Source organism: Echinococcus granulosus (assembly GCF_000524195.1).
Source record: "Echinococcus granulosus chromosome Unknown EG_S00040, whole genome shotgun sequence".
Lineage (NCBI taxonomy): Eukaryota > Metazoa > Platyhelminthes > Cestoda > Cyclophyllidea > Taeniidae > Echinococcus > Echinococcus granulosus.
In genome coordinates this window covers 263,348-276,947 of record NW_020170420.1, presented here as the reverse complement: position 1 = coordinate 276,947, position 13,600 = coordinate 263,348, and the positions used below count along the sequence as shown (strand labels likewise).

General features: G+C 45.1%; 1 protein-coding gene across 1 annotated transcript in view; it reads left to right on the top strand. All coding sequences in view use genetic code 11, as the record gives it.

The window, feature by feature from the left end:
• EGR_05450 (Fanconi anemia group D2 protein) overlaps positions 1 to 13,600 on the top strand; it is a gene marked incomplete at both ends in the record, with an annotated part of 32,142 nt that extends 18,542 nt beyond the window's left edge. Inside the window, 7 exons of the mRNA XM_024494699.1 lie at positions 2,518 to 2,681; positions 5,047 to 5,116; positions 5,206 to 5,461; positions 7,634 to 7,867; positions 11,407 to 11,569; positions 12,430 to 12,621; positions 13,316 to 13,600. Coding sequence (XP_024350884.1) covers positions 2,518 to 2,681; positions 5,047 to 5,116; positions 5,206 to 5,461; positions 7,634 to 7,867; positions 11,407 to 11,569; positions 12,430 to 12,621; positions 13,316 to 13,600 — 1,364 coding nt within the window. The remainder of the gene's footprint in view (positions 1 to 2,517; positions 2,682 to 5,046; positions 5,117 to 5,205; positions 5,462 to 7,633; positions 7,868 to 11,406; positions 11,570 to 12,429; positions 12,622 to 13,315) is intronic.

Below are 13,600 nucleotides of genomic sequence, written 5' to 3'. Positions count from 1 at the left end.
GGGCCAAGGCGGTGTTGTCTAACTACTGCCTCGATTGTTGTCCATCGGCAGAGCGGAAACTGTGCTATTTTGCCTTTTGAAGTGGTCACTGAATTTTGTACTGTTCTCTACTTACTGGATTATGAAATCTTGCCATTGTGAACCATTGCACTCTTGAGGATACGCCAGCCAACTTCGAGGGATTTTGTCGAAACCCTAGTCTAGCGTTAGGCAGCAGTAGGAGGACTTAACTAACCCCTCATTCTTTCACAACGGCATCGAGGGTCACCAAATGAGTTACTTATTTTGAATGAATCACCATTGTTATCCACGTTGACCCCGATGGCTGTTGTGGCGTCTACAGCAAGCACCTGACACTTAACATCCTGACCTAAATCATGGCTCACGCAAAAGGCCACCAATTTTATTGTAACCTATCATACTTTATTTCCCTTGATTTGCATTCACTTCCTCTGTCCTTTTCATTTACTCAATTTCCGACCTCTCGGGTTTGTCGTGCGCATAGAAATCCACTGGCGCAGATCGCTAATACCACCATTCCCACCGCACCAGTTGGTTGTCTCTGTGCGCTCAGAGCTAATCCATCGCCCTAGGTACCTAAATGCGAGCAACAGATGGGATTTTGTATCCTGAGTGCCCTCCCTGCAAGACCGTTAGTCTTGGTGGCGACTTCCTGTCGTACTAATCCATCAATTCTGCCACTGATCAACATCTGCTGTAGTGGAAAGGAATCTGTGTGGCTGGTGAAGGTGAGTCGTTTCTCATTTTAAGATTAAAGGCTGGATGTGAGGCATTGCTTCGTTATTTCCGTTGGAAATTGTCCTATTCCATCGTTTTGTGGAAAACTGATTGTCGATCGTCCCACCATTTGATTGAATGAACTAATTTTGAAGCAAAATTGTTTGGTCAATGTTGTCTCAAGATAAATTAAGAATTAAACTGAACCACTTATGTACCTTTTTTCGTCAAAAACAACGCAGGTGAGAGAATAAGGCGTGAAAGTTGTTTGTGTCTGACTGTGTCATGTGACTACTTCTGTCTGATTGCCCTAGGGCTTAAGGTGGCCGCAAATCCAAAGGGAGGGCAACAACCCTCTGTCATATTTGTTGGAAGAAGGTATGTCGGGAATAGTAATTTGTTTTCCTATCACGTGAGCTCTCGTTGGAGTCGTCTATTTGTGAATTGGGAAGTTCAGGCTCTGCCGAGGCAGATGCGAGCACTCCGCCGGACTCTCCAGTTGCCTAGAGTCGAATTCGCAAGAAATAGGGATAGAAATCCCTTCGTGGGTGAAAATAAGGGCTTATAAGAAGGGTTCAATTACAACTGTGGATCTTGTCTTGTAAATTTCTCAAGTTCCTGCTGTTACTGGCTGAGTTATTTAGGATTTGGATGGGTTAAACCCGATCCGACAACAAACTATGTGATTGAGAAACAGAGTTGGGGGGTTTTAGCATACCTTTCAAAGACCTGGGCATTACTAATTGCTCCACAAACAGGGGACTGGGAACTGTTTTGCTTCATCTGCGCAACAAGCTGACACAGTTTGACACAAACGGTGTCTTTTTACCCTGAAACTTATATCGGGCAATCTCGTTGAGCGAGAATTGAATTGCCTGGCAACCGATCAGGGAATTAGTCGCGCGTGTGCCAAGTTTGCCATTTATCTTGAGTTATGTTTTGATGTGTGCTTTGCTAAGCCCTTTCATCTGCCCTCCAAACATGGTATATTCCAAGGGATTCAGCTCGGAAGGCGTAGAGCGTCGTATTTTGGAGGTAGCAGACCGTATTAAGCGGGTCTTTCAACTATTCTTGCGGCGCGGGACTTGACAGTTGTCTTTGATGTGTTTTGTTAGTCGTCATCGATGTTACATGGCCTTGACAATTCTGTCAACTCCTAATCATCATCATCATCATCATCATCCCCGTGTTTGATGCAGACAATCTGCCAGTACCTGGGGTAGGCGACGTCTAAGACCATCAATTCTGAGCCTTCTTGTTTGAGTCTGAATTGGAGGGTCAAAGACCTGACACCTTTCAAAGTATTGCGTTGATTTTAAAACCCTTTGGGAAGAGAGGAGTGAGGCGTGTCACAGTCTGCTGCTATTTTTGTTGGTATTAAATACACTAGACCCTTTTGATGCCGTCAGGAATCCAATTCTTCCTCTTGACTTCAAATTCGAAGTAACCATTTTACTGCTTGCCCCACGTCTCGCCTCAAGAACCGTTCTCAGGCGCTCCTTGCGGTAGCCACTGTGAGTCGTCATTCGAGCGAATTGAAGCAAACCTCGAGGTTAAAGACGAAAATTACATGATAATTACCCACCAGCCTTTTTGGGGAGTTCTCTCCAATGTCGGGATTTGGACTGCTCCATTATCCTTGATCTCTTCTGTGGCTGACTTAGCAGGGAGTATTTTTAGTGAGAATCAAATGTTTATTCACACATTTCCATGGCTGGTACACCATCGCGTCACCAGTTGCACTCCCGACTTCCACTTTCCCTCCTGATCTTTTGTTAGAACCCAGCGCCGCTGAAGTTCTTCGCATCATTCAATGGCTGATGGATTTCTCTCCTCAAGGTCTAGCTCACACTCCCTCTGCTTTCATCCACGCCTGTTTCGTTCTCTCCCTTGCGCGCCATCTGAACATCCACGTACCTGCAACTGAGTCTGCCATCAACGAGGTTAGTTATATCCCCTCCCTCCTCTACTCCTAACGCCTATCACCATTGGGACAAAGTTCCGCTTTTTATAGGGTAGTCAGTCTGAATTGGGAGAAAAAATTGTAAGGCAGTTCTTGATTCCCCTTTATCTGGTTGCTAATAGCGTCGTGAAACATATCACGCCATGTTTACAGCCATGTCTAGACAAAAAAACAGAGTGGATTGTTTATGGGTTGTGTGTATGTTATTAAAACTAGGCCATTGTGGCAACCGGGCTCACACTGACCAGCGGGCAGGCGGGGAGGGTTACATGCTGACTCTCTGTGAATTTACTGTCACCTATTTTGGCCTTAGCCAAACCGGAGGGAAGACGGTGTTACAGCCAGTCCTGTTTTTTAATTGGTGACAAGGTGTTTTCCCACTAGTTTTTCTACAGAAAGATGGATTTTAGCCTAAAACTGAGTGCGGATAATTAACAGCACTTGGTTTAGCTGTGATGAGACCTTTGCTTTTACGGGTTCTCATGACAAGGGAGGCCTCTTAACACCTGCAACGTCCAGTGCACATGTCCAGCCCCAAAACCCCATCATCATTAAGCTACTGGGTCATGTTGGTGGCTAGCTCGTACATGTGATAAGGGACTAAGCACCTTGGCAACAAAGGCGCAAAACCCTCATCTATCGTCAAAGGACTTTCGGCGATTTGGGGGTGGGAGGCTTCACTGTCAGCATTAAGACATGTAAAAGGTGTAAACCTTTCAAAGAGATGTTGGTTTAAACAATTTCCCTTCTGGTGATGAATGGCCTTCAGGAATTACGTGTTGCTATGGCGACCCTAATAATTGGAGACTAACTTGTAAAAAGCAATTGTCGGTTACTTTTAGCCTAAGTGATGAAGCAGTTTACTTACCTTCCTTCATTCATCCTCAAAAGACTATGCGTACAGACGGAATTGTTTACCTGCTAAAGGCCAAACAACAGGCATAGGCTTAGACCTACCCACTCTATAGGATACAATTTAAAGGCGCGTGGGAATATGTCCATCAAGAAACGGACAGGAATAGTGAGTTAGCGTGAAGAAAATGACTAGCACCCCATATCGCAGCCGAATCTATCAGTGACAGGATTTCATATCACATTTGAGGAGGGAAACGGAGGGAGAGGAGGAGGAAAGAAAATACTGCTGTATACTCCACCTCCAACTCTGTAATTCCATGATATTTCTCCTTGTGTCCATCATCATCATCCTTGGACATTGGACAATCGTCTGACCCTGCGCATACCAGACAGTTGGGAAGTAAATTTGCTGGAGGAGGGGAAATGCCAAGATTTAGCTTGTTTGTTTCTAGGGGGAAAGTGGCTCATACTGGAATTCGCAGCAGGTTTGTATTTGGTTGAAGAGGAGCGATGTTTTCTCATATTGGTTGTTATTTACTTTCTATTTTCAAAGCCACACGAACTTGTCCCTGTCCTAATATAAACACCACAAGAACCAGCTTTGGTCAGCTCCACTCTACAATGTGATGTATCGTTTCAGCGTAGCCTGCGAGTTACCCCTGAGGACGCGACTAAAAGCAGCTTTGTATAAACCCATATCATGTGTGCTGGTATGAACAGTCTCTGTGATAGCTTTATGCTGGAAAACAAAATTCAGCCTTGTAGCTCCCATTCTTGCTCTAACTGTCGTCCCTCGCGGCTCCTCTTCCGGCTGAGAGGCTGATTGAATTTATTCTATGGTGGTACAGTATATGAAGGGCAAACGCTATTGAAATAGTATATAAAGGAGGCATGGTCCAAACCTATGCTACCTTTTGCCAGTGATCGCTGTCGGTAGGAGTGGCCACTGAGAGCCTTGTCCTCACTTCGCCCCCCTGCCGCCTATTTTCATCTGTAAGCAGCTCCGTTTGTGAATGTTTTAAAATCTGTCGACCTCGATCTCCCTCCATGATGTCAGTAGTCGAATTAGTTTGAACAGCCCTTCTAGACTGCGTCTTCGTGGATTCAGCCATCTGTAAAAGACGTCTTTCTTCCATAGTAACCATTATTGTTAATCTGGATGGAAGTCTTCTTGAAACCACCAATGAAAGCTTTCACATACCTCGTTAAAAATGAACTGTATCGCACATATCCTGCTCGTTACTAGTCATGACGAGTGTCGAAGACCTGGACAGAGGTGCGTGCTGCTGCCGCAGAGGCCGCCTTGTAGAAGGCTGAAGAGACCGGTGCTAGAGTGTAATCGTTGACTATTTGGCCATTTACGATGGGTTAAATTAAGAAAACGGTCCCTTTTTTGACTCCCAGAAAGATCATTTCTCTTTTGAAGCCGTCATCTGCGAAAAAGTTCTCCTTATCCTTGCATAACTCCTCTTAACTTCTCTCCGTTATAGCATTCAAATCTGCTCGATTACACGCATTCCCTCATGAGCATGGCTTGGGAAACGACAGCTGGTTGGAAAGGTAACCCCACACAGCTCCCTTCACTCCAATCCTCATTTCTCCGCACTCACGCACACAACTGTTTCTCAGCACTCGCCTTTATACTGCAGCTTGCTCTCACAAGGACTGTCTGGGCACCCTCATCGCCTTGCACCTCTATTCGCCATTCTTTGGCCCTTCACCAAGTCCCCTGAATGAGTGCCTGGAGGTGCTTATCAATCTCATCAAATTCAACCTTCTGCCCCTTCTCCAGGGCCGGGGTCGTGACAACGGCGATATCACTCGACAAGGTCGCCTCTGCTACAGCGGTCTTACAACTCAGAGTTCTGGCCTGTATGGGAGGAAGGTGTTGGAGGCTTTTTGTTTGTACGTGGCACCTTAGTTTCGGTTGTCTCGCCTATTCTACCATTTCCGCTTTGCTGTCGAAGCTTTTTTGAAAAAGGAGCCAGTTTTTTTTCTCAAAGGACCTGCCCACCCATCAGTCTCTTATCCAAAGCCGTAGCTATCGTTACTAGCGCCTATCTGCAGAAGACTCCAATTATAGTGATATGGTGTTCAGCCGCTCAGCAGTAAGGCACCTAATTGACTGGTGACAAAATTTTGATGTCAGTGCCTACTACGTCCGCGGTGGTTTCCAGCTTACTATCGACAGCAGTTATACCTATGAAGAACTATTCAGTTTTGCGCATGCCCTGTGGTGAAATGATAGGGGAGTTGGACGAGTCTTCCCTGTGAGAACAGTGAAGGCAGACATTCACGAAAGGCCCGTTTATGCGACTACCAAGGCAACCCCCAGCTTTCACTCAGCACAGAAGAGTTGCACTTCATTAGAAAAAGCATATCAACCAGGCAGGCCAGGATTTTCTTCTCCGTATGACTACCTGTTGATGGATCAAAATGAGCGGTGGAAACCGAGACATTCACCATCGCTGAAGGCGAAGTGAAGTGGGCTGTTTTGGAGTGGTTCATGTTTACTGAGAAATCTTTTTGCTAATGGAAGCTTTGCAGACATTGGTCGAACACTGAAATTTTTGTCTCCAGTGAATAATTTACTGGCTGAAATTCCTGATTTATCGAGCCTGCGGAGGGGAAAAAAATGGGGGGTTTTCTTTTCGATGTGTGAAGTGCTTACTCCAAGGAGAAGTCTTGAACGGAACAGAAAATTGCTTAGCTACTTTGTTGGGGATTATTTAGATGAAGAACGAGGTTGAGAATTTGAAAAACTAGCCATATTTACTGGTGGGGTTGCTTTAGAAATTTATCTTCATGAGAGATTAGTGGCGATTTGGTTCAGACTCTCACTGATGAAATGCCGAGTCGACTGTGGTGATATTTCAATCCTATGCTAACACCAACCGCGTTCATTCATTTACCGAGATGCGGTCTTATTGCCGTAACCGTAGTATTTATCTAAGCCGCTGCATATTTTTTTACGATCTGTTACACTTTAACACCGATTCCCGGTAAAAATAACTGCGTCTGTAGGCTAAATTTAGTGTCGAGGGTGTCTCTGAAGTTCCTATAAAACCTCACGAGGTCAAAGTTGCCTGCCTATGTGCGTACCAGGCACGTGAGAAAAACACCATATCCTCAGCGTGGAGACCTGAATTGCATTATCCCGCCTTGTTTTGGGCAACGGCTTCAGAGAAAGTTCCCTGTGATTGCCTTTCTGGGTCAGGTCATTAGAATCAGCATTCGATGAATCGATATTAGGTACCAAAATGCTGTGTGACTTTAGTAGACCCTCCCTACCCAGTCTCCATGGATTCAGCTATCCATGGCAGATGTCTTTCCCCTATAGCAACCAACACATCCTTTCTGATAGCGTATACTCGAAGGTGTCGGATTTACGCCGCCACGTAGCCACTAATGTTACACCCACCCACGGAAGACCAGTAGCACAGTCGGAACGGACACAGCCTCAAACTAACTGCCATAAAGGCGCACCGATTCGTGCGAGGTTGTTCGGGCCCTGACCCAGTCACCTTTGTCATTGAGCTTTCTAAATGTGGAGTACGAGGAATACCAATTGAATGAGAATCACACAAAGCAAGCTGTTGTTGTTTCTTTTGATAATGGAAGAAGGTTCCATTCATTCCAGAATGTGCTTTTCGTGCCCATGCCGTAGCAGTCCTGTCAGCGCTTCCTCCCATCTTTTTTGTGAAGCAAAGTTGCATTTCCATAGAACTACTCAAGATGAATGAATAAATTCACGACAATGAATTGCGCGCCTCTCCTCGTTATGATGGCACCTGACTCACGTTGCGTGTCTTCACATGCCCAATCATTCTGTGGCTCATTTTGAGTACTCCCACCTTGGTGCATCCAACACGGCGGTTGTACTTTTTACCGGGAATGAAGTGTTGGGCCTATCTCACCAATTTGCCGCTTACACACTCTAGGACTTAACCTCAAAGACGTCATAAGGCATACAAGTCTGGAAGGTAGCTTAATTGTGTATTCAGAGAAGGGCTTGGGGACTTGCAGGATATTGCCTTTTAAATTGAAGCCTGGAAACTTTACCTCCTCATCTTGTAGCTGCGTTCGAAAACTGGCAAAGAAGACAATCGCAACTGCGGGTAGTCGAAGTGTGGACCTTTTGAACCAATGGAGTGCTTGTTTGGGAGTCCTCGTTTGTATCACCGAAGCGACCAAAAGCGACACTCCGAGTCGAGCCTTCTTCGACCTCCTGCCGTATCTAATGCGTGCTGGACGAATGTTTGTGGAGCATCTGCTTCGGGGGGCTATGCCCTTCCTGAATGCCATGTTCCGGTGAGTTGGTAATTGTCTCTTGTCTGAATGTTTCTCACTGATTGAGATTGCTATGGAATCGCGCTCTTCTTGAATTATCCTTTCAAGTCCGTTTAACCTCCCTCTTTCCATTATTTTTTTTTCTGAACTCATAATATTTCCCCATCTATTTGGTACTTTTCGCCAGCTTTCAGGATTCAATCTGGGTCTGTTATTCTCCTACCTTCTCCTTTTTAACGCCTTAGTTGGACCAGTCGGAGAGTTTGAGCTGTCTTCGAAGACGATTCAGTGAATTACCAATTTGGAATTGGACTTATGGAAGGACTGGAGGGTTCGTGCTCGTTGTGGAGGTTGAAAACTCTCCCATGATCATCCTTCCACTTCGGTCATCACAGTGGCATTCGAGTGAATCGACATGTGTCATAAGGCAGGGTCACTTGTCACTTCCCATTTCTAATTCACTCGCTAAGTTTTACCGCTCTGATTTGAGGGCTTCACAATGCTAAGAAGCTTCTGCCTTCTGCTTTTAAAGTTACTTTACTTTTTTCTTCAACTATTCCTCCTTCATAAGATGATCCTTATCACCTGATCCGTAGCTAACCCAGCGTCCACCCTGATAGAACCAATCACTTGGTTCGGTTTAACAAATAACGGCAGGACAGAGGATGTATTTTCTTCTAGGGGATCTGGCTAGACAACTTCATCCACTGCCCACTCAGTGCTCTACTCATGAATGAGGGTACCTTCGACGGGGACTACTCCCCTATATGGCGTTTTTCATCTGCTTTCTGAAAATTTAACTAGATTCAAGGCTGTTACTCACTAGCCTAAAATGCTCTTTTAGTTTGCCCCTTGACTTAGACGCTGGGTTTTGGGCCATTCACACTAAGAGATGTTTGTTTGTTTGACTTTTGTTCGAACTGTCATGGGTGCAAAGTCTAAGCACGTCTATCTTATTCAGCTTGACAGTTGGCTGGTTATAAGCACCACTTTTGGTCTTTAAGAACAACCTCCTGACAAATTATTTCTTTATTTTCCCCCTTCTTTTCGGAAAAATTATTTTAACGTTTTGATTGATTACTGGGCTTGCCTGTTGGGTGGCCTTTCCTTTTCCTTCCCCTTCTCTTCTCTTCCTCTCCCAGGTCTCTAAACTGCAAATATCTTTTGTTACTTGCTGAATTGGGGGTGTTGAGGTGGGCTATTGTTTTGTTCTTCCAACTTTATAAAAAATCATTTCATTTGTATGACAACAACAACGACAACAGCAGCAGGAGCGCCAATGACAACAATAAGGACTTGATGTCTATCGCAGCCGTGTGTCTCTAATGCAGGGGGATGGGGTAGTTTTTTTCTCTCCTCCGTGTTAGTTGGCTAGAGTGAAGTGAATCTCAGCACCGCTCTTTTTTGCTTTACAGTGGAAGAATGGCCACAATAATTCAAGGCTTAGGGTTATGCGAAGGCGGTGGAATTAAATTATTTAGAAGATTTCTAACTTGCTCCTCCTTTTCTGTTCTTGGTCAATTCTCATGAGGAGCATTAAAGGCGAATCGGATCTTTTGAGTTAGCTGAAAAAAAAAAGGAAAACAAGGGAGGACATCTTGAGGGCGAAATTTAAGCCTTTTTTTGTCGTAAGTTCCTGCCACCACATTTATATCTCACCGCTCCAGGAATACCTGGAAAGCAGTTTTGGCCTAGAAGGAGCTATCCTATTACAGTCCACTTCACCCTCTCCTCGCTTTCGGAGTGCGCTGACTTGTCAAAATGCTTAGTCTCCCCGTTCACGGACGTGGTTTTTAATTACTGCATCATGCTGTGCTGTGTTTAATCTTTTCCCTACTGAAAGATCCATCCGTCTCCTGTGCAACTTTGCCATGCGACAGGTCGGGTTAGTTGTGCATCTATCAGGCGTCCGAGGATGGGCGTAGGCAAGCGTTTCGCCCACTGGCTGAGTATTTCCTTACAAGACTGACAATGAAGGGGGATTATCCCAGACACACATACATTCGTCTTTTCAGAGTTTCATACCGCTCAATCAAATGTCTTACTTGTAAGTGATTGGATGCTCCGCCACCGTACCGTAGTGCGTTTGAAGTCCGTAAATGCAGTTTCTGCGCTTTCGTTCCATGCGCACATCCCGTGCCACTGTGACGTGTCATGCTAATTGCGGTAGTGTCTGGATTGAGCTGGTCCAAGTGTGCTTTGTCTATTAGGGGTGGTGACAAAGTTACTCCTTTTACTTACTTTTTTGGTTCCATATTCCATCAAAGAAGGTCTTGGACTGACCCGAAAAACTTTGTCAAACATGAGGGACAATCGACACAATCTTGGATTATAATTCCTGGTCACAGAGAATGACCTAAAAGCCTAATTGGACCACTCGAACAGCCTAAAACTGATGCTAATTTAATACACAAAAATTACAGGACGGTTTTCATCAGTATCCCAATTAAGGGTGAAGGGAATATCAAAATCGTGACGAGACATGGGTGTGGACATTTCCCATCAAAAGGTGACAGTGAATAAATCACTTTTTTGCCTAATTAATGTGTTTACGCGATGCTAGTGACTCGCTTCCGCTCAATTGTTAGGGAAATTTGAATATGTTGGAATATCCACAACAATTTGGTACAATGTTTTTTTTTCTTTGGGATGCTCGACGTATATTCCACTTTAGTGAAGGGGTAGACCTATCCCACTTGATATGAAAAGTTATCCACTTAGTGTTGCTACCTAACACTCCACTCGGGGTGGGGGGAGCGTTTAGCAGATCAGTCACATTTGGTAGGGATATTTGTCAGAGGATCTCACATGAATGTACGGAGCGGTTGATAGGCTGTTAGCAGAGATGACATTGGATGGATGATCATAGCTCTGGGATGGAAACCAGAAGGCCACGGTGACTCAAGAGATTGTACAACTGAATGGGAAAACTGTTCCAGTTTCTGAGAGTATCCAGAGGCATCAGTCCTTTTAGGCACTGTTACCCAAGATGGTGGGGAATGGCAGTACAGCAGGCGCTGACGGAACACTGGGAAGCTTCAAGAACAGCACAGTAAAGCAGTGGGATGGTTGCCTACTTAGTAGTAAGACATTTGATTAAATGGTATGAGTGTTTCAAAGACGAAGGTATTTGCGGAAGACAATCCTGTCTGAGTTGATATCAGGGCCATTACACACAGCAGTCATTCCTGTGAAGAAATTTTCAGCCAGTGGGCAAAAAGCCGAGAAATGCAAAACTAGCCTCCATTTCTGCAGGAAACCGACGAAGCTTTCTCTATGAGGGTTAAACCCGACACAGCACAATCATTCAAGAACCCGAAAATGAACGGGCAGATGGAGAATTGTGGAAATTCGGCACACTTTGGATACACTCACACTAACGGAGAAGTGACGAAGTGAAGCGGACCGTTCTAAGGCGATTAAGTTGTGGTGGAAGTTTGACTTGCACTCTCCTCCCATCAGGGCCTGAAGTCCATGTGACATGGAGCTACTGAATTTGCAGTCGCTGCCATGTGACCCATTTGCTCATTCATCTCCTTACTTTTTTTGTTCGTCTCCAGAAGTCATGGTTCAGAAGTGTTGAAATTCCTTCGAAGTGTTCAACAGGTGACTCGCTTCCTTCAACGTATCTGCGTTCATGCCAAGACTAGACGAGAGGCCCGCCTCACTCCACTGATTCCACAGACACGCAAGTGTCTGGAGGCCTTTGTCTACAGTGTCAAGGTAACTGTTGCCCAACGAAGAAGCAATGCTCCATGTTCTATCATCTCTGAGTGATATTGACATCTCTTGAAGTCCATGACCAGGTATTCAGAAGAGATGCAAAGATTAGTCATGGAATTGATTGTAAACGGTAAAACGTGATAGGAATAGTGGACTTAGTCAAGATTTGTTGCTTGTACATATTTATGCGTCTCATAGGTATGATTTTTTTATTTTCACAAGACCTTTTTGCAGTGTCAAAGTAGCCACCTTCTCCAGTCTTGCTTACAGAAACTGTGGACTTAGCAAATTCTAAGCGCTGGATGATCACATAGGTATCAGGTATACACTTGTTGAATGCGCTCTGGGAAGGGTATAACCACTATGTTGGATGCACAAATGAAGGACCACATTCATCTGAATCGAGTCGACTGGTAACAACAGCAACCACTGAAATGTTTTCTCTTCTACAGTTCATTGCGCAGGTCGAGACACGAATGTTGTGAGTCAAATGTCATCACATAGCGGAGAGGCGCGCACTTCTTCGACTTGAACTCATTTCTACATTTTGAGTGTTTCCATGGGAATGCAGCTTTGTTATGGTACTAACATCAGTTTCACAATAAGGCTAACAGGTCACGTTAAGATAAGCACAAAAATACACCCCGGGGCAAATGGAACTTTATTTAGCTGTTAAATGAAACAATAACAGCCTTCTTTTATGTGTTTCTTATTCAACCGGTGTTGCTGGTACCCTACTCTAGAAATCTCAGCGACGGATCTTGCACGTATCGGTAGGCCTTCATGGCACTTAGTTTGCGGCTGTGTCCATTCTGACTGTGGCACTGGTTTCCATGAGTTAATAATGAAGCCACATGTAGGCCTACATTGGTGATGATGTGGCGGCGAGGGAAGGGTGCTTTTTGTGTATGCCCCGTTGCGTGAAGACTCGACACAGAAGGGCTGCTAAAGCCACAAACACCTCTAATCCTAAATCATCCATCATGATCGGTGACGAGTCTCGTACAGTCACCACCATCACTTCTATCGAGATGCACCCACGCGGATTGATAGTACTGCTAGTTACAATGCGCGTACAAATGGGCGGCAGCCACTCGGGACCCCCGAGACGATCAAACGATCACATATGACTGAAGGATCAGGGGAAGCTGAGCAGACTGGTTTTGATTCATTCCTTATCAATGACTGGCTCTACATTTGGTGGTATCAGTTGGATTACCTATGATCCAGAGCCGGAGGTCCAGCTCTCTGTAAACGTGATGTTGTAGGAGATTGTTCATACTACAGAGACGGAGAGAAAGTAATGCCACTAAGGTAACATATCCAGTCGCTGCAGTTTGCTACCACGATACGGAATCGCTCTTAACTTAGCAGAAGGTGGCTCTCGGGTGGGGATTTATCGACTTTTGAGTTGTTGAGATGTCTGATAGACGACAGGGAGCGGCGCACTGAGGACTATGCTCCCTCAAAATAGCAGAGGGACCATGTGATAAGAGGGTATTTTTTCCCCACTTTTATACGACGTCAGAGGATTTTATCGGTCGCCCTTTATTAGCCTTTTGAGATCAGCCTAGAGCAAACTCCTCATGTCACACCTAGGCCACCACTCTATTCCTGGTTTAATCGAGCTCGCCTGACCTCCACAGTCCTCCAGTTTTTTAACAGTCTAAGTGCCTTAATAAGATCCACATTTAACTGTCTCGTCAAACATTCAAATTGGTGAATTTTTCTCCCCGCCTCTTTTAGCTCTTACTAGCTCAAAACCACTGTGCTGATGCCTTCTGGCTAGGAAATCTGAAAAATCGCGACCTCGCAGGTCAGGAGATTCACGATACAGACGTGTCAACGAGACATTCCAGTGGAACTACCCTCTCTACTGCATCGCCGCATTCGTCTCGTGGAGGTAATTCCAAAGACAGCTCCTACACTGTAGAAGGCGCCGAGGATTTGATTTCAGAAGACGAATCCGAAGTGGAGGAAGAGGAATTGCCCATCGAGGATAGCGAGGAGGAGGACAAGGACGAAAATTAA